The sequence below is a fragment of the Ambystoma mexicanum genome, chromosome 12 (genome assembly GCF_040938575.1).
Source record: "Ambystoma mexicanum isolate Mex_15411 chromosome 12, UKY_AmexF1_1, whole genome shotgun sequence".
Taxonomy (NCBI): domain Eukaryota; kingdom Metazoa; phylum Chordata; class Amphibia; order Caudata; family Ambystomatidae; genus Ambystoma; species Ambystoma mexicanum.
Genome location: NC_090936.1, coordinates 1,108,695,132 through 1,108,720,584, shown reverse-complemented (window position 1 = coordinate 1,108,720,584; position 25,453 = coordinate 1,108,695,132). Strand labels below are relative to the sequence as shown.

Sequence of the window (25,453 nt, the reverse complement as noted above, 5' to 3'; positions counted from 1 at the left end):
TTGGCGCCCATGGTATTCACCAAGTGCCTAGCACTGGTAGCGGCACAGCTGTGCCTGCAGCGGATCCACGTCTACCCCTACCTGGACGATTGACTCATCACAAGTGAACTCGCCGTCGGACACACAGCGAAGACCGTCCAGCTGCTCACGGATCTGGGATTTTCCATCAACTACGTGAAATCCCACTTGGTCGCGTCACAAGTCGCACTGGTTCTGGAAGCCAGGCTCGACACAGTGGCGCGATTGGCCTCTCCGTCAGAGGAAAGGACGAAGGCCATCCTGGGCGAGGTGCAATGACTGTTGGCCATGGACGTGGCCAGGGTGAGGTCCATCAAGTCCCTTTTCGGCATGATGTCCTTGTGCATCTACCTCGTGTGCCTGTGCAGGCTGCGGATACGTCAACTGCAAGAGTTCCTCGACGCCCGTTGGATGCAAGCGGCGGGCAGCTTCGAAGACAGGATCTCGCTCAACGAGACCTTCTGCCAAGCAATCTGTTGGTGGGGCACCCGTGCGCATCTTGCGGCGGGGATGGACTTCCAGACCCCCGCACACCAGGAGACGGTGACGATGGATGCCTCCCTGGCGGGATTGTCATGATCTCTGCTTCCAAAAGGTCAGGGTTTTCCCAACTCCCTTGGAAGCAGATCCATAACCCAGGTTCCGAGTGCCAACCAGTCCCAATTGGGACCTTTTGGACCCAGTCCTGGCGCCAGTGGCACCAGGCTCATAAATATGCCCAGTCCCAGCGCTGGAAGCGCCGGGCTCATAATGCTTGGGTGGACTTACCTTCAGCAGACCATGCTGCTTACTTGCCTGCCAGTTGAGCCTCTGATCCTCTTCTGTTTGGAACTACTTTTCCTGTTGGGTGGGGCTGGAGCAACTCCCTAGATTCAGAACACTGGAACTCTTCTGGAAGGCAGGAACTCTTTTCTTACCAGGAACTCTTTTGTTACTTAGGCGTGGCTGTGGAAGGAGACACCTAAGCACTACAGGAGGCTATTTAAACCACACCCGGTGGATGAATCTTGCTTTGCGTTATTCTGCAACCTCTGCAGCAGAACGCTCATCGTGTCTTCTGCATCCGGTCCTGGGCCTAAGGAAAAAGGCTTACCATCCTGAATCCAGTCTTCAGCAACACCTATAAAGACAAGAAAGAACAGGTTAGCATTCCGGCATCTGAAAGGCAAAGGCTTACCATCCTGAATCCAGTCTTCAGCAACACCTATAAAGACAAGAAAGAACAGGTTAGCATTCCGGCATCTGAAAGGCAAAGGCTTACCTACTCTTCGTGCGCTCCGGAGGTCTTCACACTGCATTCCGGCATCTGAAAGACAAAAGTTTACCAACTCTTTGCACGCTCCGGAGGCCTTCGGCGCTGCATCCCGCATCTGAAAGACATAACAAGGTGCGTTTAAAGACATTGGGGAACTTTAATACTCACGTGCCATTACTCCTTTCCACATCTAATCCAGTGGGTATTCCGGCACCCTGCAGCCGCTCCGAACTCGTACCTGCAAAATAAAAAGACAGTTAGAGCGCATAGTGAAGCAGGCAACAAGCGCTTACTTACGTGCTTCCAGGCGCTTCTATTCATCACACGGGCTCCATCTTCAACTCACTTCAGCCCGTCATCCGCCATCGCCGGAACCCTGCAAAACAAGAGACATCATTACTAAAGACTTTAAAGACATTTGAATGACTCGAAACTTACCGTTCGTGCAGTAAACGACGGACAGCAGTCCTCTGAAGTCAAGAGGCCTGCGCTACCTATCCAGTGAAGAAACTGGTTACAGCACCCTGCCCCGAGGCAGATGGAGAGCTCGGCATTCACTTACCTAAGGTGAGAGCGTTAACCTTTGGGGGTCTACAAGAGAGGAGAAGAGGAAAGAGATAGGGACACCCCAATAACCCCAGTTCATTAACCCCATATTTTCTATCTGCAGACATCTTACTCTACACGTCAGGCATACAGTGCACAGAGGTCCAGCCCAAAGAGCCAACCGGGTGCTACACATCACCTTTGAAGATACGGCAGTCGCCCAGTCAAGACCGGCGCCTCTGCGAGAATCAGGTGAGCGTTACAGGGATGGGGAGCGCACACCAGAGATCTCCACGCAAGAGGCCTTTGGCTCCCGGAGTAGAAGTCACTACACATCAATGTCCTGGTGCTCCGAGCCGTGTTCTGGGCCCTCAGGTCTTTCCTTCCGTCCCTCAAGGACAAGGTGGTGAGGATCTTCACCGACAACACCACCACGATGTTCTACATTCGGAAGCAGGGAGGCACCAGATCCCCAGCCCTATCCAAGGAGGCCCAGCATCTGTGGCATTGGGCCGTCGCCCAAGGGATGTTTCTGGTACCCTTCCACCTGGCAGGAATAAAGAACACCATCGCCGACTCACTCAGCAAGGAGCTACGCTCGGGCCACGAGTGGGAACTGTGGCAGGATCAAGTGGATCTGCTATTCCAACGATGGGGCAATCCCCAGATTGACTTATTCGCGACGGCGAAGAACGTCAAGTGCCGGAGGTTCACCAGCAGGTTTCCCCAGCCGGGGAGCATGGGCCATGCCGTCTCATTCCCCTGGGACGGTGTGTTCCTCTATGCTTTCCCGCCGTTGCTGCTGCGACTCATCAACCAACTCAGATGGTCCTAGTGCAGGATGATCCTCGTCGCACTGTCGTTGCCGAGACAGATATGGTTCCCGGACCTTCTGGACATGTCAGCGTCCCCCCAGTCAAGCTGCCGACGGACGCGGATATCCTCTCCAGAGAAGGAGGCGCCATCCTCAACCACGACCCGGGGTCGCTGAACTTGCAGGCCTGGCTCCTGCAGCACTAGAGTTTAGAGGGTACGATTTCCCGGCAGACTGCAAGGAGGTGCTCAACTCTCAAGTGCTACGGACACAAATGGAAGAGGTTCTCTGGTGCCGTGCACAGAAGATTAACCCGCTGTGGAATATGGCCCCTCAAGTGCTGCCATACTTGCTATCGCTAGCCAAGGCGGGGCTGGCCCATGGCTCCATCAAGATCCATCTGGCAATCTCCCGCTACACCAGAACTCCGGGCCGCTCATCCCTGTGGTGCCATCGCCTGGTTAAGGAGTTCATGAAGGGACTGTTCTGATCCTTCCCACCTGTGAAGTCTCCGGCCCCGGTGTGGGAACTCAGCGTGGTGCTGACCATGCTCATGGGGGCGCCATTCGAGCCTCTGCATTCGGCACCGTTGAAGTTCCTGTCGTGGAAAACAGCGTTTCCTGTGGCCATCACCTCCGCACGACGAGTCGTAGAGATCCAGGGCCTTTCATGCAAGCCCCCATACCTGACTTTCCATGAGATGAGGGTGGTGCTGAGGACGCACCCCTCCTTCATGCCCAAGGTGCCGTCAGACTTCCACCTCAACGAGCCCTTGGTGTTACCTGTTTTCTTCCTGTCGCCTTCGACGCCGGGATGAGGACTTTACACTCGTTGAGATGTAGATAGAGCGCTGAAGTTCTACATGGACCGCACGAAGAGTTTTCGGAAGACATCACAGCGGTTTGTGAACTTTGGACCTGTGGACCAAGGGAAGGCCCTCTCGAAGGCTTCCATTTTCAGATGGCTCTCCGGCTGCATCATGCACTGTCACCGGTTGGCAAACCGACAGTTGCCCGGCCGTCCGAGAGCCCATTCGACCAGAGCAATCGCTGCTACCACGGCGTTCCTATCTGGTGTGCCCCTGCTGGACATCTGCAGGGCTGCTACGTGGAGGTCGACGCACACCTTCACGAGATTCTACTGCCTCGACCGGGATTTCAGGGAGGAGTCCAGAGTTGGACAGGCAGTGCTGCGCAACCTGTTCGCCTGAATGTGGGCCTGGTGAGGAGGTAAGAGATGCTTAATGTTGAGTGATGAAATGCTTAATGTTGAGCCTTGCCACCTCCCGTGGTTGTGCATGTGTGTACTGCTATGTATTCTTGTATTCATGAGCATGTAAATCCATGCCAGACCCCATGCTGGAGAAGGAACAGGTTACTTACCTGTAACTGTTGTTCTCCAGCATGGGTCTGGCATGGATTCACATGCGAACCCTCCCTCCGACCCCTCTGCGGCTCTTCACTTGGTCCTACTGCCACTTTACGTGCTACCAAATCTGAAGATGGCTGCCAGAGGAGGGGCTTACGTAGAGGGCAGTCATTGGCTGGGGGCAGTATGACCCAGAGACCAGTGATTGGTTATTAGGAGAAAGACAGTTCAGAAACAAAACTGAAACTGATTTAATCTTTACCGAGGATTCCCAACCTGATGACAGGGAATATTCATGAGCATGTGAATCCATGCCAGACCCATTCTGGAGAACAACAGTTACAGGTAAGTAACTTGTTCCTTGTCATAGAATCACAGATTAAAATAACGTTGAAGTACACAAATAATAGAACATCCTCATAAAGATGAGGAGATGAATATGAGGTGCTTCTTCACTGGTTTCTGGCATACCTTGGAGATTTCCTTTGCTTGATTGTTAGCTTCCTTGAATATGCTTTGCACAGTAGCCTCTGTTAGTTCTCGCAATGGTAAGTAATAACTCTTTCTATGTTTCAAGCATTGTCCCTTACCTGATTCCGTGAGCGATCTCTGCCACCTCCATTTCAGGTTGCATTACGGTCTCTTTAGTTGAGCTAGCTCTGCATTGACCCATTCGTTGGTTGAATGACTTGTTGATGAGTTAGTAGTTGTTTTTTTCTAGGAGGCGCTCATTCTTCAAGGAAGACGTTCTGTGAAGAGTTTTTGGGTCACATATGTCTGGAGGATTCATAATTCCAGCTTTGAAGAGTTGATCCTACTCAGATTTGTTAATTTGAGTGGACTCTTTAGGCTTGAGGCTGGTTGCAGGATAGGGGCATTGTTTCATATTTAATAAATGCAGAGTGAATGGAGAGCAATGTGACCAAAGTTATGGTTTTATGAGTAGCTTCAGTGTTGTTTGTAAATATGATATTTTGTGTATGTCCACCTAAGTGAGTATGGGCATCAAACCACAGAGAAATAATTTTGGTCTCCTATGCTTGTGGCTAGTTTTGCTTTTTGGGCTTCCATATAGATGTTAAAGTCCTCATTGTATGCACTTTTCTATGCCAGGGTTTGCAGTTGGACAGGAATTTCCAGAATGTTGCCTATGAAACTAGGGTCGTAACATTTTGTATATTGTTGATTGTTAGGCTGAAAGCAATTGTGATACATGTAAAAGTTTTAAGAAAGTAGATGAATTTAAGAGAAAGTTATATTTTTCCGTTTTATCCACATTCTTTGCACGTGGCTTAAGGGCAAAACATACTTTGAAAATAACGCATTTTGAAAGGGTATTAATAAAAGTACAAATACATGCACAATGGGTATTTTAAACAATTTCCAAAAAGGTCTGCATTTTCTGAAAGGCCGTTAGGCTTCATTTATTTTACCTGATACATGATTGAGTGAATGCATTGAAGAAAACGAAAATAGTTATCTGCAAAGATAAATAACTCAGAAACTACTAGATCAATTTACACAAAACAACCGAATATAGACAATTAGGGTTATGTCGCTGGACACAACAAAATGTGCAAACAATCTCCACTAAAATTCAAGTGTTTCTTCACTAAAGTAAATGTGTTTGAAGGGGTTTTAATGTTCCAACATAACAGCTAAATGCATAAAAAATTCCCAAATTTTGGTAACCAAATCGGCCTCAGCTTACCCTCCGTCCACTACTCATAATGTCACATGAGTTAATTACATGAAAATAGATTCTTAAAAACATTGTGTGTGGGCCATTCGGGCTGCGCTTTCAATTGTCCCTGTAAACGAAATTAGAACTCAACATAAACCTTTGTAAATGCTACTTTTTTTTCCTTAATGGTTTAATCGTCATGCCTTAGGGGGAACTTTAGGATATATTTTGGGGTTATACTTATTACTCTATGGTATCTTTTTTATTATGGTGGTCTAGTGGGTGGTGACACTAATTTCAGAATATTGCCTAGATATTGTTTTTAGCAGGGTCACTAACAACAAACAAAATACTCGACTTGGTACACTCAGGATGGAATGAGTCATGCTTCCTTGTGGAATCCTATGTACAATGCCACACTAGGCCCTTTTGGCCAGGTTTCAACAATTGTTAAGCAGGCAAATTGAAATACTGCACATCCATTCAATCTCTGTAGCTGAACAGTATACAGAAGTTACTTCACTTTGAGCTATTTCTTATCGTGCACCCTTCCCTTTGTGCAGGTCAAATAAAATGACTGACTGCAGCAAAAATGCTCTAAAATTCCAAGTTCTTTGAAACTTGTTATTTTTATCGTAACATATAAATATGCAATTCAGACAGAGTAACAGCTATGCCCACATTGTGTTTCACAGTGCCCCTATATATTGCAATAACTTTCCGTGATTAGCTGTGCCCAGTCTCACCAACTGTCCTTGGCAACGTGGAACCTGGCAAGAGAAATACAGTTTGAGAAAAAGAGAAAAACACATTTTTGAAAGCATAAATGCAAGGTTACATGCACGTTTAAACATAGGCAGCACTTAAAATGAAATGTTCTACTTAGCCCTGACTAACTGACCTCATTCAAAACAGCAGCTTCTCACTTAGACTTATATTCACCTAGAATATTGGCGATCTCTCTGATTCAGTTTAGCACGGACATCTTCATCAATCTTTCCACCTGCCTCACCCAGCGTCACTTAGATAAGAAACTGCTTCAACATCAGACAGCCTGCCAGCCCTGAACTCTGTCTCCAGCCAGCTCCTTGTTACTCTGTCTCCCAGTGCCCGAAGATGTCTGAATCTACTCACTCATTCAAAACCCTTTTTATTAGATTTCCCTGTCACTCATAGGAAATACCTCTCCTTGCAGATCATTCCCCTGAAAATAGCACATGATTAATTGTTGGAAAGCAAAAGATACATCTCTCCTTGCTTCCTGCTTCATACAATGGCCTGATTTCAGTGAAATGGAACCTCACATTTTTTCATCCCCCAGCGCAATTCAGGTTGCACGTTTAATTTCCCATTTTAAAGAACCTCATGCATTTTCCAAATCTGCCTTCAGGCTATTTCCACATAGACTAATTTGCACTAAATGTTATTAAGGGATTCAGTTACATGTTACTGGCGCTGGGTTAGTATGTTAATTTATATTAGTATTATGTTAGCTTAGTCCATTGAAATATCATCCTGAAGCAACGTGCAGTTTTAATCATGTGCTCTGTGCAATTGCATCTATTTAATTCTGGCTGAGACTTACACCCTTGAGTCCAGAAATGAGTTTCACCCCCTGGGCACCTATTGCAGTTCAAACCCACGCTAAGATGTGCATGCTAAAATGATGAAGCTACCGTTGAAATGTATAGACTCACTGCTAAAATTTAGAGCCCCTACAGCTACTCTTACACTACAGCGGTAATGTACAAGGCATAAGGTTACATGCTTTGTGGTGACATGACCATGCTTGGCACGGGGTGAGTTAAGGTTTCTTTTGGTAACCTTGACTGGAAATTGTCAGTGGCTTTTCAGTTTTGCATTCCAACCAGAATGACGCATCAACTAACATGGTTTCAGTGAATTTCAAAGGTGTTTATTACAGATAGTTAACCTTAACTGAACTTACAGTAGTGTCTCACTTAATTTCTATTTTAATAGTACACCCCATTATGCTTTCAATGTCCACTGTAACCCGTGAATGAACTTTAACCATGAAGCAGGAACTGTGGATGCTGGGACCAAGGAATGGCCTCTGTCACAGTGAACACACCTTCTGAACGGGCCCAAAATATTTTAAAATGTTTTTGTTTCATTTTGGATGATTATTTTTTCAGTTTATTCTGGAAAAACACTGGATGGATTTTCACCAAAGCAAGTGAAAATCTCAAGTTGGGCCAGCTTCTGGCAAACATTTGCTCGAAAAAAAGTGGCTTTTGCTGTAGCCAAGTGCAAAACTTGTCTATGGGGTTTGCATGGGAAATTCACCGATTTTGGACCCCACTATAACTTTCCCTCCCCAGGATGAAATGCCAAGGAATCTTCCCCAAAAAAATAGAGTTGGTTGTACATTATTTTGGAAATATTTCATGCAGTTTCGTCAAATGGCACCAACGTTATGAATAATTCAGAATGTTCTCCTCATACAGGGAGTGCAGCCAGAACTACTGAGTTGTTATCTCCGACTCTGTAATACCCTTAAAACACTGTTGCATTTTACTATTCAGTGAGTCGTCAAGACCAGAAATAGGTTGTGTGCAGGTTTGTTATTTTTGATTTGTTAACGCTTCATGCCAGACTGCTCACGTTTCTAAGCACTCCCCTGGGGAGTGAACCTATGTTGCACAGAATTGTCCACAAGCGGTTTTCCCCCAAATTATCCTGTGGGCTTAGGATCAAGCATTTCTAGCTACAGCTGTTCAAAAACAAGGTTTGGCTCCTCCCATCCACTTTTTTACCCCCCATAATATATACTGGAAATAGAAGGTCTTGGACTACAATTGCTGGGATACCCCACCATTGACTATAGTGGCTAGGACTGGTGGGATTTGTAGGACAGTGGTTGCTCCATAGTGGAGGCCAAACTGAACCTACCTGTACTTTGAGCAACCTTTTTACTCTCCCCACATTGTGTCTCTTATCAAGTACCCAAGAGCAGAAAGTGTGGCGTTGTGTCTTTGTTTACGTTTTTTAGCTATTCCCAACAGGCAGTGCCTTTCTCTTTGGCAGACGTTTCCTGTTTGTGTTTTGTTGTCTTAGCCTAAGCAAGCCTGTGTCAACTCAGTCAGTCTATGGGATATTAAATTGTCATGTACCCAGAATAGACTGCTGAGGCAATGCCATAGGTGTTCCTTTTTTAACATTGTTTCCACGTATCTATACACATGGATGCAAGTGGCTATGGACAGACAGGGTTGAAACAATCATTAAGATTGTGAATATTTATTCAAAAATATGTTCTCTTTGACCTCTTTTTATGTCCCTATTAGATAAGTGGCCCATCAGTGCTTTCTAGGAGTAGAGTGGGACTAGGCAGAGTGTTGCAATGGAATGGACAAGGACAGACTAATCTGCCGGCCTGATAATGTGCTAATTAGTACGGTAATGCCACTTGGTGAGATTCTCAATAAAGTGCCCAATGTTTGAATTGGGCATGGAATCTGTGCATGACTGTTACCGTCATGATTGGCACATTGTTAAGATCTCTCCTAGGCTTATGCTGCGACTGACTCTGTCCCAGCTGGATTGGCTTTATGAATATGCTGTAAGGACTAGGCATACACATAACCCCTCATGCAAAACAAAAGATGGGATGGCTGGAAGGTTTGGAAATAATCCTAACCTCTGGAATTGCTCTGGGAAACCCTCTAGACCATTGTTCCTTGGTTACAGTTTGTCTCCCTATGTGATATGGGGTATTCTCAGACGTGGGTCCCTTTCTCGCTGTGCCATAGGGAACCAAGCTGCACCTCAAGGCCGAAACATGTCTGGGATTGCTTGTGTTTCTTTGCAGAGGGGACCTGGACTAGCAGTACGGGTTGGGCCTATTCCATTGGTGGCCGGTCCCTGACTGATTTCCATATGGCTGGACCCCTTTTGCATTGTCGCGGGCAGGCTAGAAAACGGTGGGGTGGAAGGTTGCCTAGAGCAGTGCCAGTGGTTTAGATTAATTCAAAACCTTCCACCGATATTCTTTTTGGGATAGACATAAACCCTGACATTTCCCCCAAAATACATTTATTAAAATAGCCGTTTGCAAGAAATGTATCGCGAGAAGGATTCAAGTATCCAAGAGCCTGGGATGATTCTAAGAGAAAAAAAGAATTCAAGTCTTCCCAGGGAAAGCAATCACGATTCAGCTTTGTCTTTCTTGATATCTGTAGTCCTGTATTTATAAAAGGAAAAACAAAGCCATAGTAACAGAGATAAAGCAGTACTTGATGAGTTGCTCTCACCTGACCTGGGCCAACTTGGGAGCGCTGGAAAAGAAGCATGAAATGTGAGCAAAACAATGATAGACGGGCAAGTGACATCTGAGCAGCACACTGAACAGGTGCAACGATAGCAAAGTGGCACAAGCTTCACTCACACACAGAACAAGTAGAGCACAGACAGCCACAAAGCATTGCGAGATGTTTAGCCCTCAAAGAACAGGTTCCTAATGAACAGAAGGAGTGCAGGTTTCACCTGAACACTGAACAAGTACAATGGAGACTCAAACAGTGCAGGCAAACACACACAAAATAATACATGCACATAGACAGAATTCTCACTCACCACGCCAGCCTCCGGCCATGCCCACACATCCTAAACAGCATAGCATGGGACTGCATGTTGAAGGGTCCAGAGCAGCACAGCAAAGACAAGGAGGGCATCAATCCAGCTGACCCTGATTCCTCAGGACATATAGGGTACACAGCTGGCCTGGGGAGAAGTGGATAGCAATTCCAATATGTCAGCTATCCTGACCCTAGTCAACACAGGTGAGAGCCTCGTAGAGGGAATGTGCATATGCCATGCTGTGCCTGAGACTGATGCATTCATATGTATCCTAGACACACTATCTCTCTCAGCAGCCTTATTGTGAAATGTGTGGGGTTGAGAGAGGGCATATTGAAGTTTGGGGAAAGGAACTGTACCTGTTATTTTGAGCTACTCATCCATTTGAGATGTGCATATGTTTACATAGATAGAGCAGAAAGACTGAGAGTAGTGGCTTTATTCTGTGAGAGGTACCCAGCAGCACAATGGGCAGTTTAGCAAGTATAGGAGTAGTTCTAGACAGCTCCCTTAAATACTCTGTAAGGAGCGAGAAGGGCTCAAACAGAAGGATAGTGTTTGTGTCTATATCAAAATGGATTTCCAACAGAATATGACATCTTGAGAAATGCCTGACTAGAACTGCTTTAACTAGAAGTAAGCATGGAGGCCAGAGCAGGTACTGGTGACAACAAGTCTCACAGGTCCCAGTGTTACAGTAGAACAAAACATTAAAGTGCCCAGACTAGGAGAAGTGTTAATGTATAGATTCTAGACACTGCATTGAAGCCAAGATGAACTTTGAAGGTTGTCTCAGACTAGGTTCTAAGTAGAAAGACTTGGAGAAAACAAAAAGAAAACTGCGGACAACTAAAACCTTACCCATGCTAAATTAGTCCTTGTTCAAAGATAATCTCCCTTATAATCACAATTAAACTCTGGATGTTTATCACAAGAGCAATCACAGATTGCTGATAATTGACCAGGTCGCCAAGCCACAGTTTCTGGAACAGTATAGTAGACTGCAGGATACTGCACAGTGAGTCAGCATTGCCTTGTGGCAATATCAAAATGTACTCTCCACCATTGGTGCTGCTCCAATGTAATACTAGGTAAACTAGGCAACCCAAGCCTTCACATGACCTCTGTGACTTTATGAACTTCTGACTCAGTTTCACCTGGATACCTGTTGTACAATGTTGGGTTTCCGTTTACAAATTGCTGTCACAAGATTAAGTTCATAAAAAATACTACTCGAAAAATGAAATTGGTTCTTCAACTAAAATCCCAACAACTGAAGAAAGCTGGTATCCAAGTTATATGTACTCATCTGGCAAAGATATCTTAGAAGAACCCTGCAGAAGTTAAATCTTCCCCTTGAAGTTTCATACATTCGGCAAAAATGCCTTCTCTGGTGGGCCGTATTGGGTGGCAATGGCCCGCCGTTCAAGACCTATGTATGCTGCTTCTATTATAATACTGTAAACTTGTAGATAATTACTGCTCTTTGTCAGCAGTGACTACGCAGGCCCAGCAGAAAGATTTAAGTTGGGTATTTGTTTTTTGTTTTTTTTAGCCGCTGTAGGTGCCATTGCGTTCCAGCGGCTGCAGCGCCACCATGTTTCAAAGGCATCAGCGAGTGGTGAGTATCATAGCATAGGCACAACCTCTGCAATAACTGGCAAAACCTGTTTTATGCACAACCTTTTCTCGATGCAGCTTGATAATAGAGAAATGAGAAAAGGTGGGCAATAACTGAGAGAGATAGGCCACACCACTGGAGGCCATTAACAACGATTACTCTGATGCTGCTCAAATCTTGGGTTGTACCATGTGGGGAGTTCCATTATATCCAAGGGATTTCTTCAGCATTGTGATATTTGTCGTTTTATTTTGCTGATCTCTGTCCAGGACAACAAATACTAGATTTCGAGAAAAAAAAAAGACACAAGGCACTTTCCATTACTGACACCTGACATGGACCAAATTACGATCTCTGTATGCTAATGTTCAATTTGCCTTTTCGCCTTTTTTCACAGGTTAAAACCCTCCATATCCAGTAGGAGATGAGGAGCTAGCTTTTCGATGTGTTTTTCAATGGGATTTTCCGCATTGAAAAACATTTTGTAAATCAGCCGTGCGGCTTTGTTGCTTAGAACACTTGTGAATCAAGGCATTGGAATTCCTCTGAAGCTATGTGCCGGTATGCCTCGTATGGCAATACTGTGCTTTTTCCATACTCTAGGTGGGTGGTCTGCAACCTGTGGCTCTCCAGTTGTTTGGTAAAATGACTCCCATGATCCCTCACCATTGACTATGCTGGCTAGGAGTGATAGAAGTGGTAGTCCAAAACATCTGGAGAGGCAAAGTAGTAGTCAGATCTGCTGAGGCAGTCACACTTCATTTAGTTCCCAATGGACCTCAAAGTTCCTCTGCTTCTGTTGCAGGAAGAACACATTCATGAATGTTGAACTCAAGAAGAAATGGTCAGCTTTCTTCCACATCTGTGTATTATTACTGTGTTCATATTTGAGCATAAACAGTTGACTTTCCTCTGAGGTTCACTTTGAACAAGGTAATGTACTGCATGCAGTACTTTGTGGATCAGCACCAATTACCAAGTCCCCTTATTCAGCTCTGCAACAGGCCCATCCGTTTAGACAAGCTTCAAGTCGATAGACCAGTCAATCAGTGAGAAAAGGCTCCCACCTAAGTTGCAGTTCAGCTTGTTGATCGTTCCTGCTTTGTACTGTGGCTCCAAATGCACTACCAGGGCCATGTTGTTGCCATACGGTATGAAACCTCAAAACATAATGTAACATCACCTAACATGGCATAATATAGCACAGCATGACATCACAAGAATAGCAACACCTATCTACATAAGGTGATATAATGATCAAGTACCATTTCACATTCCTGAACAGCAACACCAATCCATATTTATATTATTACTATAAAGGCCCTACCTTTGGGAACAGAAGGATCTCTTTGAAAGTCATGATTGGAAATACACACTGAGGGAAGCAGAAAAACAAGGGTGCAGGGAGTTAATAACAGGGGGATAGATAATTTGGCAGCTAGGGATCTGGGACGAAAGGGGCATTGGGGGGCGAATTGCCCAGTCTCTACTTAGATGGGGAGGGGAGTACAGGGTGCATGGATCTAGTTAGGGAGTCTTTTCATTAAGTGGCAATCACTAATATTATACTACCTGGCATACTACCACATCCAACAATTCTGAGATAAGAAACAGGCTGTATTATGAATCAATATTTTGTTTTATTAAAGCAAGATCAATGCCAAGGTGGTCTCCTATCTTTATGTTGAGGAAGTCCCCACAATGAAATCACAATAAACATTAATAGTTGATTTACAGAAATAAGAACATGTGCCCACCTGTGAGATCTCACTAAGAAACTGTGCACACATCCAGTCACACCATATACCAAGTGAATATATTTCACCGATTCACAGCATATGGTGTTGTCTATACTGCAGGATTCACTTAATTTATTGTAGCTATTAATTAGAATTGCTGCACTCTCTGTGCTGGGAAATGCTCGCTCTTTCACACTGTTCACACAACGCACAGAAAGCAAAATAGTATTTATTTCCTATTTAAATATAATCTTACCCAGCTTTAAGTACAGTGAAAGAAGACTATATCTCCCACTCACAAACTGCAATTTACCATTCTAATTCTGTTAGTACTAATTTATCAGCCCCTGCACTCTGCTCACAGAAAAATGCTATGTTTCCTACAAGAATTAAAATCTCAACTGCCTTTAAATATAGTGGGAAAGCACTGTTGCATTTTACACTAAAATATCAAGATAGTCTATTTGAAATGAGCTCTCCCTAGTGGAAACTACTTCCCCAGTTCTCTTCCACTTCAGCGACTTTCCAGGGTAATGATTCTAAGGGGCTTAACTAATTACATTTATGAAATTCCAGTACTCACTTTTAAATAATTCTTTAAGGCCCAGAGCCAGCATGAACCCTCATGTGTTCCCGGGGGATTCCCAGTCAACCCTGCTTCTCCTAGTTCTCTTTTTTCTCTTTTAGCAAAGCACCTCAGTCTTAAGCTAATCTGGTCCAGGCTTTGTCGTGGTTAAGAACCTTTTGTCCCCAGATATTCTTAAAGTTCAGCATTCATCCATTTAGAACAGGTATTCCCATTCTTGGCTCCTTTCAAAATCCTCCCTTTCCTACTCCCTGTGTGTTTCTACTTTTATAATGGTATTTATTTCCACACTTTGTCATGATAATATCACCCTTTTTCATTGCTCAAGACTTTGCATTGGCTTGCTTAATGGTCATGCACCACCAGAATACAACCTTCCAGTCTTCATAGGTTGATCATGTTGCAGGTTTTAGTGGAGACCTAACCAACATTGCCAATGCCCACATTATAAAACAATTGTTTCCTATATATTTAAACAGTAATGTATTCCCTATTTTAAAATTGTGCACATACAATAATTGTCACAAGAGGCTTCTACATGCATTGATAAAAGTCTAATTACAAAAAAATATATATACTTATATATTCATGAAAGAGTAAACCAAGGTCTCAATTGCTGTTAAAATCATGGTTTACATAGGAACATTTCTATCACACGTGGGCCTTTTTGAATCTTTGGACATGCAGTTCTGTGATTTTTAAGGAATTATGTTATTATTGATGAAATGAAATTCTGCTCTGCACCTTACCAACATTTCCTATTCGTAGATACCAGTCAGATATATTGTTTCAGTACAACAATGGTACAGTTTTTCATGAATGCAGTGTTCCATTTTGGGGCTTTCATAATTTTCTGTTGTCAATTTAAAGTTGTTTAAAACCCAATCCCTGGTCCTTTTCAAGGGAATGTTCTTGGTATGTGGAAACACAATTGCATGTGTAAGGAGCTGCATGTGTGGGTTTTAATGGTAGCCCCAGCACATGAAAGGCTGACACAGTGAACAGTGTATCCTGAAAAGATGTGTCTTGCTGAAGATGATACAAGGAACAGTGTATTAAGGAAAGTGTGTGTCTTTTTTCTGTTGAAACACAGAGTGTGCTGAAAAGTATAATCAGATTGCAGATTGAAAAGGAATCTTGCTGGTTGAGAGATAACACAACATTTTCATAAAAGCTGCCAAACAGCAAAAGGCTGTGCACTATGACAATTCAAAGCACAACATGAGCTGTGCCATGGGAAATTCAAAACTATGCCTTTCAGGTGACTAAGACCCACTTTTCAGCACAAAAACAAACATTATGTAATTAAAAATGCATTTGTGAGTGATCAGAATGAACAGCAGCCCGTCACTTAATGTTTGCCACATTAATAGCAATTTCTGTCTGCAAAGAAAAAAAAGACCCTGAGTTACCTAACATGACATTTCAGATGGAGAGCAGGGCTGACTTCACAAAACAAACTTCCCCCCACTCCTGGCCTTGCTCAGGCTAACCCATCTGAAAAAAACAATTGCTGTGAACCTTTCAGGCCCAAGCAGAAGGATGTCCCCAGAGCATGGCCGGCATTTGTTTGGCTGTATAAACAGAGGCTGCAATCAAGTTAAGCATGCCATAACAGAAGATACAATCTTTGCTGTCTGCCTTAACTCAGCTTTGGGCTCACAAGAGTGATTGATCATTGTATTGCAGGCCTGGATCAGCAGCCGAATGCGCAGGCCTGGATCACTTAGGTTCAGGGAAATGGAAAACTGAAACTACCATTTGCCCATGTTAACTATGTGGTCATTGACTTCCATCGCAAATGTTAGTTTATTTACTAATTTTGAGACCGGGAGACTTAGTGGGTTATGGCAGATGCCACTTTAAAGCTAATTGCAAGGCAATTGTGTTGCCACACGTTTCATTCAGATGTAATTTTTTATACTCAAGGTATAATCAAAATAATGTCTAGCTTCTCCAAAAATGTCCTGGATCTAGAAATTAGCAAGCGGGTGGCTTGTTAAATTAGGCACCTGGATATCAAATTTCATATTTCCATAGTGCACCTGTGCTATGGTGTGCCGAAATGAAATTGACCTCTCCCGATCCGCCATGAGGAGGGGAATATTAATATCTATGCATTATGACCTTTATCAGTAAGTTACACAAAATTGCCATGTACATACATTTTGAGGAAAAAACTGTTATGTTAAATAATGCAATTGATATGAGGTGTGTACCTCTCCACTTCGCTTCAATCACAGAACTCTCCTAGCCTATCCGCAGGGAGTGGTGGGCTCTTGGGTGGAGGAAGAAATGAATGCACTTGCTCTATGCAAGGGAGTATTATCAGGACAGCAGAAATTGACCATCAGGGAAGCTGCTTAAAAAAAACATCAGAAGACAGGAGCTGAAATCTTTCAGGGAGACTTGCCTAAAATCATCTGGGGGAACAGCTGAAGGAAGGTGGCTGAGTTTAACATTGCTAGGAGGGCTGCCTAAACATTATCTGGGAGCCACTATTGAAAGCTGAATGGAGATTTAATCTTGCCTGGACAGCCATTGGGGAAGCCTAAAGCTGAGGGGAGCCAGAAAGAGAGGGGAAGCTGGTGCCTGCCTTTGACCGAAGTATCAGGACCACATTCCGGTGTCCCACAAGCATGGGTCCTGGAACCTGGCTGACTTTCCTCTACACTAAACCCAGAGAAATCCATTGTGAGTAACTCACCCAACTGAAATTAAGTGTGGGGGGATCTGCTTGCCTTGATGTTCTTCCTTTAATAGTGGTTGGGGGGGGCAAATTGTGTAGAGCCTTAGCACATTTGACTAAATATGAATTTAATAAATTCTCAAAAAGATTGATGCAGGGGGAGTTTGCAGGAGTTTGAAACCCCCAACCTCTTTCCTAGTGGGAAAATACATCATAGTAATTTAAAGTAATTAGGGTGCCTTCATTGTTCCTGTTCACCTCTGACTTCTCTAATGAAAACGGGTGTCCTTCCCTAAAATTAAATTCCCAACTGATACCCCTTCCCAAAACGTGTTTGTAAACAAAAGATATACTTGGCACAAAAAAAAACGAAATTTGTAATTGTCACGATTTCCAAACTTTGCCTTTAAAACAAAAAGGTGTTTCTTCCGCTCACATACCTTGCCTTTAAGACAAAAAGGTCCTTATCCCTCAAGCGGGAATCCCAATTACCCCTTCTCAAAACTTGCTTTTAAATAAAATGTATACTTCTCCTTAAACATTGTATTAAACAAAAAGGGTGCCCTTGGCACCAAATGAAATTCATAAACCGTCCCCACACCTATACCTGGCCTTTAGACATAGGGGTGCTGCATATCACTGGTGCCTGGGCTTTTGGTGCTGGAGAGAGAGGCCCTTTGCCAAGTGAAATGAGTGTAATTTCCATTGAACAGTATACCCTCTCTCCTGAGAGTAAGCGACTCTAAGAGCAGAACGAATTCAGATTGTTTTGGCGTGAAAAGGAACCAGGGTGCAATTTGCCACATGCATTCGTCCAAGTCTGTGTTTCAAAAAACCGCAAGTATTTTAACGTGTACAGGAAATTAAACAAAGGACTGCATGTCCCATGTTACATCGTTGCTTTGTTTTCACTCTAAACTTCATCAAGTACTATTTACCTGTTTTGTAATTGAAGCTTTGTTGTCTGCCACAGAGAAAGAAGGTGGTGTGTGTAATAAAGTGAAGTCATTATTCATTAAGCTTATCATTTAAATATATATATATTCTTTCTATACCTCATTCTGGTGTTTGGCACACTGCTGGCACTGAGGGTGAGATTTGCCTGGCTCTATATGAGTCTTCAATAGGGCTAGCATTAAAAAAGTTAAACAACTTATTGTGGGGCACCTTAATTGGTAGGGGAAAGAACTCCCCAGGTTAAGGGTGGTCTCTCAATATATCGTTACATATCACATTTTCATGGTAGCTGTTGAGAAGCACAAATCATGAATGAAGCGATGCATTATTTCACTTTAAATTTGAGGCAGCCTCTTTGTCTCCTAATTGTTCATACTGGAGGAGCTTTTTCATGAAGAGGAGTGTCTTGAACTCAGCTACTTCTAAGGAATTGTGTTTACTGCTTTGTTGAAATAGGTGAACTTTTCAGTGAGCACTTTTTTCGACCATACTTGCTGAGCAAATGTACAGGATAGTGAGCCACAGCAGTCTGGGATAAACTCCTTTGAGGGATATAACATGTCTGCTAATTGGGCTTTTGTTACTGCCATCACCAATGATATTTACATCGAATTCTAAACCTGAAATATTATTGAAAACAATTAGAATCAAATCTGTCTTCTTGGAGCCTTAAAAGACCTTGATGGATTTGAAGCAGTAACTTGAGTCCCATAGAAAACATACAAAGCAGGGCTTTGCAATCATATAGGGGTCTCCAATGTCCTGTGCACGCCTGCATGTTTGATGTGGAAACACAGTTGTACACAAAGCTCACGAATTGCGTGTGCATGATTGTCAAATATGGATCTGTGTCTCGCAAACACATCTGCCTGTCGCAACAGACAGTTTTGAGGATCAGAGCCCGACATTTGTGGGCCCTGGGAGGAGAGGGCAATGACAGCAGCACTTGAACCTGCATCCTGATCCTCACCAGGATGTGCTTCCAAGTGTAGGTACTGTGATGCTCTTTCCTCCAGGTGTGTGATCTGTCGGTTCAAAGGCTCAGGGAAAAGCACAAAGCTGGCAGTGGTCAATACAGACCATTGACAGCATTCGCCTTCACTGAGAACAAAAAAACGCTAATACATGGCAGGAGTGTTTCTATGAAGTTGTACATTGTAGCTCCAAATAGAAAGACAATGCACTTCCAGCGACAGGCCATTGACTTCTTGCTGTAAATATACAGTTGGGTGTGTGATAGGTGTGCAGAGCTGATCACAGCTTCTGATAATAGGGGCCAGAGTGCAAAGATTGAAATCATGAAAATAGGTTAAATAGGAGCTAGTTGTACAATATCTGACTGTGTGCTAGTTTTTGTGTGATATTAGAAGTAGGATCTACTTGCTGATTTATATAATTATTAACATGGATTCAGTTATGGCCGTACTGGTCTCTGGGCCCCAATTTCAATGCTACTGGCGCTGTCCAGCCTTCCTTTATATTTGACTTTAAATGGCACTTTGATTTTATTTTAAATGGGATGACCGTGACAAAGACAAGTGATAACAGTAAGCAAACTATAATTCGCCATTAAAACCGAGGAGTATGTGTATAGCGCTCACCTGCTGTTTCTTTGGCTGTGTAGCCCTGTTAGCCTTTCCGGAGGCTGGTGCATGAATGGATAACTGGCTGAGCTATGCCACATCTAAACAGAGAATCCATATGGTCTACACAGCATCCATCCAACCAGTGTGATGGAGAAGATCTTGAATCTCGTTTTTAGGCATATTTCAAGGAACATGTATCCTCGCAGCCCAGCATTTGCCAATCAAGCCTTTGCATTATTTGGAAGGTGCATGCATGGTACCAGCGTTCCTGCACTGGACAATCTGCAGCTCTTTCATTTACACAGAGTATGATCATGCGTGTTGTGCATTACTGCGGGTGCGTCAAAGCACTGTCCAACAGAAGCACCAGAAGCATGATTTGCCATTCTATGTATAATTGTGGAGTTCTGTGAAATTCCTATTCTCTCAAATTCATAATAAAGAATGAATCCCATATGCCAGCTGGTATTTGGGCGCACAGGAAAGGGAAAGATTCCAAATGGTTTCAGCTGGTTAGTTCTGTGCACATTTTTTTTATCTGAATCATCTTTTAGTACTTGCATTAATTTTATGATTGGTTTGCAATTCACAAACCGTTGTCTCCCATCTGCTGATATAGGATTTAGAAAGAAGGGGGTGTTTGCTTTCAATTTGCTTTTAATGCAGTTTCTTTGTTTGGACGTAGAAGGCCGACATGTTATGTTCATGATGACCTTTGCACTTGTCAAGTAGCATTTAGCCCAGTTCAATTCACATTTCAAGCAATTTTCCATTATGCATTTACGTCACTTTGCAGGTGCAGCAGCCAATCGGGTTGCTCCAAACACGAATTTACTGAGTCAAGCCGGGTTCGAAGTAACCTGAGTGGTCAACGCAACCAGCGCTGCTGTTTTCCCTCCTCCTTTGCATCCCGCCACCAATTCCAGCCCCTCAATACCCTCCCACCAACAACTCCATACATGAAATGGGCTCCTCCTCCTGGGCCGTACCATCCACCTTACTTCCTGTTTATTGCCATGGAAATGGAAGGCGGGGCTCCCCTTCCATTTCCATGGCAATCCTGAGTCTCCCCGGCCACTACTGGGAATGATGCAGGGCGTGGGTTTAAAAGAAATGCTATTATCACCTCGACGGTTTGCCTCGGGTTGCTAATAGCAATAATACTGCGTTCTGTGGGCTTCACTGGCCCAGTAACAGCACCTGAGCCCGGCGTTAAGACCCTTGCATAATATGTAACTTGGGCCCTGGGCGTTACCAGCCAGTGAAGCTCAGAAAATGCAGTATTATTGCTTAAGTTAAAGGAGTTCACAATCACCTGTGGTGCATTTTGAACTCACCAGCACTACTAACCTGCTCAATAGCAAGTTTGTGTTGTTGCTGGTATGTTTCTTTTGACAGTGTCTATCCTGACACTTCCACAGAGGGCTCATCATCTTCCACTCATCATCTTCCACTTGACAACGTCTATCCCTACACTTCGACAGGGGGCTCATCTTCCACAGAGGGCTCATCATCTTCCACAGACCACTCATATTCCACTTGACAACGTCTATCACGACACTTCCACAGAGGGCTCATCATCTTCCACGGACCACTCGTCATCTTCCACTTGACAACGTCTATCCCGACACTTCCACAGGGAGCTCATCTTCCACAGGGGGCTCATCTTCCACAGGGGGCTCATCTTCCACAGAGGGCTCATCATCTTCCACGGACCACTCATCTTCCACTTGACAACGTCTATCCTGACACTTCCACAGGGAGCTCATCTTCCACAGGGGGCTCATCTTCCACAGAGGGCTCATCATCTTCTACTTGACAACATCTATCCGGACACTTCCACAGAGGGCTCATCATCTTCCACAGACCACTCATCATCTTCCACTTGACAACGTCTATCCCGACACTTCCACAGGGGGCTCATCTTGCACAGAAGACTCCTCATCTTCCACGTGACGACGTCTATCCCGACACTTCCACAGAGGGCTCATCATCTTCCACAGACCACTCATCATCTTCCATTTGACCATGTTTATCCCAACACTTCCACATGGGGCTCATCATCTTCCACAGGGGGCTCATCATCTTCCACAGAGGACTCATCATCTTCCAGAGAGGGCTCATCATCATCCACTTGACAAAACTCCATCCCGACACTTCCACAGAGGGCTCATCTTCCACAGACCACTCATCATCTTCCACTTGACAACGTCTATCCTGACACTTCTACAGGGGCTCATCATCTTCCGTAGAGGACTCATCTTCCACTTGACAACGTCTATCCCAACACTTCCACAGGGGGCTCATCATCTTCCACAGGGGGCTCATCATCTTCCACAGAGGACACATCATCTTCCAGAGAGGGCTCATTATCTTCCCGAGAGGGCTCATCATGCAATCCCCAGATCAGCCTGCTGTGAAGGACGCTTATTGTTTGCACCAGTTTGTGTTTCCACTAGCATTTTCCCTCCTCCGTCACCACAATCGCAACCTGCCTGCTTATTACTTTGACCTATTGTAAAGCACTTCGCAAAGGGATTGCTGCATTTCTGATAGACCCGCTTGCCTTCTTGCTCAATAAAACGATACAATTTGCAATGCACTTCGCAAAGGGATTGCTGCATTTCTGATAGACCCGCTTGCCTTCTTGCTCAATAAAACGATACAATTTGCAATATCATGTCCAACGTAGAAAAATCCACTGGGTACTGTTTCCTTTCTGCTGGAAGCTCTTCCCTTGTTCAATCAAAACAATAACATGTGCAACAGCATGCCATTTCTACATCCATGAATCCACGGGGTATGCTGTCCTTCCAAATCCTTTCGATAGCCTCTCCTCAAATGCTAGATTGGTCCTTCTGGCTGATCCTTCACTGAACTTCTGCCAGCAGTTTTCATGACCTTTCGGAAGTGCTGGCAGCCTCGCATTTAATCTCTCGATTCGTGACCTTTCTGTCATTGCATAAAATCAGCCGCGGTGTGTGGTGCCTTCTCAGTTGGGTTCGCCAGTTAGAAACTTTAGATTCTGGTAGTGCTACAGTAGGTAGGTACACTACACGTTTCTGTTAGATAAGAACATTAATTGGGCTCCGGCTCCTTCTAAAAACCGCGACGCTTGCACAAAGAAGAAAACAAAGGCATTGTAACATACTTTCTCTGAACACGAGGATCACACATAGTGTCTTCTTCTTAAAGGGATGTTTCATACATCAGGGCATCTTTTTAAGTTATCCAGATCTTATAAGTAATTTCAAGATAATAAAAAGTAAAGATTATCAGAGTATAATTAGTAAATGCCCGCCAACTCTCAAACAGGCGCACAATGCCATAACAGAAATAACAAGTCGTGTGTAGGACCTAAAATAATGCCAAAACCAATGGTTTTGCTATGAGGTTTTAGAAATTGTAAGGGTCAAAGTAGCTGTACGTGTTTTATTATAAATAATTCAAATTATATAAATACTTCTAGGAAATTACATCTTTCCAAAGTTAAGCTCAATGTATAAGAACACATGGTCTAATTACAAGTTTGGTGGTAAATCGGCAGTAAATCTGATAACTTACTGCCTTCATTGTTTAGCGTTGCCACCACTTGGTCCAGTGGCATTACCACGTGAGTATGATAGTGTCAATCCACATTTGGGAGTCCATTGGACTCCATGGAGATTTTTGGCAGATTTACTGGGAGTGGTTAACACTGCACAGTAAATCTGCTGATTTTGGTAGCTTTTTTCTGGAGGGGAATCCTCCACTCTACCTCCAAACTTGGAATTTGGCAGTGCACCACCGAACAATGAGCTCTATACTCACTTCAAGGAAACCACCCTTTTGTTGGGGGGTTTCCCCTTCTTCCCGTAACTGTCTTGGCCATCACTTAATAGAAAGACTTGCTGATGATGTGAGGGATTACTAAGTTTCTCCTGCACCACTGCAGTGGGGTCCTTTGTGTTTGGAAGCAGTTTTCATACGAAAAGTTAAAATCTTTCAAGGATTGTGCCTTTGTCGCTTCTCCATATCACAATACTTATAGCACTTTTTTTTTTTTACAATTTCAATATAACAAAAGCAAAATATTATATGGACTGCTAATGACTTCTTTAGTTTAGGTAGAGTGGAGTATGGTGGTTAAGAGCGGCTTTATGACATTTTCTTTATGAACGGGGTTCATTGTCCCATGTGCCAGCATCACTTGGGGTCTTCGATTTTGAGATTAATCGTCGGTGCAGCACAATAATAATAATAATAATAATTTGCATTTATATAGCGCTACGAACCCTCAGGCATCTGAACACTGCTTATTATTACCCACGTGTGGTGCCCTGCCGGGATTCGAACCTGTGTTGGCAGGCTCTGCAAGATGTCAAAGGGAGCGCTCTACTCGCTGTGCTATTTGGCTGGCTTATTTCTAAGGAATGCCCTTACTTATTGTGTTTCCAATGGTTTCCTGCTGCAATGTAATTTTATGTTGTTCGTACAGGATTTACATTGAGCTCAATAAGATAGATTGCATAAAGTCCCCCCCTACCTAGTAAGGATATCGCAAGTCACTGAGGAGTTTCCTGGAGGAGTTCCTTTATAAGGTCACAGAACTCAAAGGGAGCTTGCAATATCCTGTATATGTATGGTAGTCGCTGTTTCATTCCATATAATGCTTGGCCACACCCTGTCATTCCCTTTAATACCATGGCTCTTGCACAAGATAACGTAAGAGATATTCCATTTGCTGACCCGTATAATCAATATAGAATCAGTTTGGATTTAATAAAAAGCAAGCATGCAGCTCCTTATGTTCTGCAGAAAAATAGTTCAAGCAGGTTAATAGCATGTCTAGAAAAAAACGTTTTCATTTGGGCCTTAAAATAGGTAATAGCATACAGATCCTTGGTCGCGTGTGGTAAACGCCAGCAGTGCTCAAATTAAACATTTTACCATACAGAATTCCTTGACAATTCATGGCTTTAAAGTGTCACAGAAAAAGATTCTGCAAGAAAGGAATTTAAAAAGCTTTTCACAACTTTAAAGTAGTGCTGCAGCACCAGCTGGGATTCCCTCTGCTGGCTCAAGCAGCAGGCATTGTGACGTCACAAATAGGGCGTAATTACAGAGTGATTGTGATGTCATTTTCTTATTACAGCTCAGCTGTGATGTCACAACTAGCCTATAATAAGAAACGTATTTCCAGGCATTTATACAGATATTGCAGGCTGCCCTGTATTATATTGGCGTCAATGTAATAATGTAATCATATTGAAAGGCAGAAGTACAAAAGGGTATACAAATGATTGAAATTATATTTTCTTTAAAGGATAATATTCCTGAAATGTTGGAAATGCTTGTGGAACAGTAATAATTATAATTGTTTTATTATAACTCGCTCAATAGCGGAAACCGGACCCGGGATCTGAAACTGTGTTGCTCTGCGTCGTCTTGCTGAGCTACTCTACCTGTGTCAATACAACTTACTGTGTTAAATGGAGGGTGTGCAGAGGTAATGCATTAACGTAAAGAGCTGAAATGTTGTGAAGAGGCACTACTGTTCCTAAGATCAAAAAAGTAGGAGGGTCCCCACAAGAGGGCTTAGACAATTCGCTGACAAAACAATGGGATGGTTGGAGGACACAGAATGAGAATTAAGAATGCTACTAAAAAGAATGTTGTGTTTTATATAGTGTTGCGTGCCATACCCTTCCGAAGAGCGGTCAGTCATTACAGGTGTTATCCTCATTTTAAAAAAAAATTGTTTTGGAGATATTAAATATACATTTGATTAAAGGCCGACAAAATATCAAAGCTCTTATTGAGAGAATCTCTTTTGGTGTGAGATGTCTTGTCTTACGGATAAGGAGACCCACTCTTCCTCGCATTACGGATCTCGCTCTGACTTTCATACCTTTAGAATACCCTTTTTTTACAAACATCAAGGCTTAACAGAGCCATTACGTGGCCCTCACAAGGATAATAGTGATACAACCGGTTCCTTGTGATTAGTAT

The 25,453-nt window shown here is 43.6% G+C and overlaps 1 protein-coding gene across 2 annotated transcripts in view; it reads left to right on the top strand.

Annotated features, from left to right (window-relative positions):
- The window catches only part of SFMBT2 (Scm like with four mbt domains 2), a 957,919-nt gene that overhangs the window by 381,804 nt on the left and 550,662 nt on the right, over nucleotides 1–25,453 (top strand). Inside the window, exon 5 of one of the 2 annotated variants that reach the window (XM_069629672.1) lies at nucleotides 11,840–11,905. The exons of the other annotated variant lie outside the window; for it this stretch is intronic. Coding sequence (XP_069485773.1) covers nucleotides 11,840–11,905 — 66 coding nt within the window. The remainder of the gene's footprint in view (nucleotides 1–11,839; nucleotides 11,906–25,453) is intronic. 2 annotated transcript variants of the gene reach the window in all.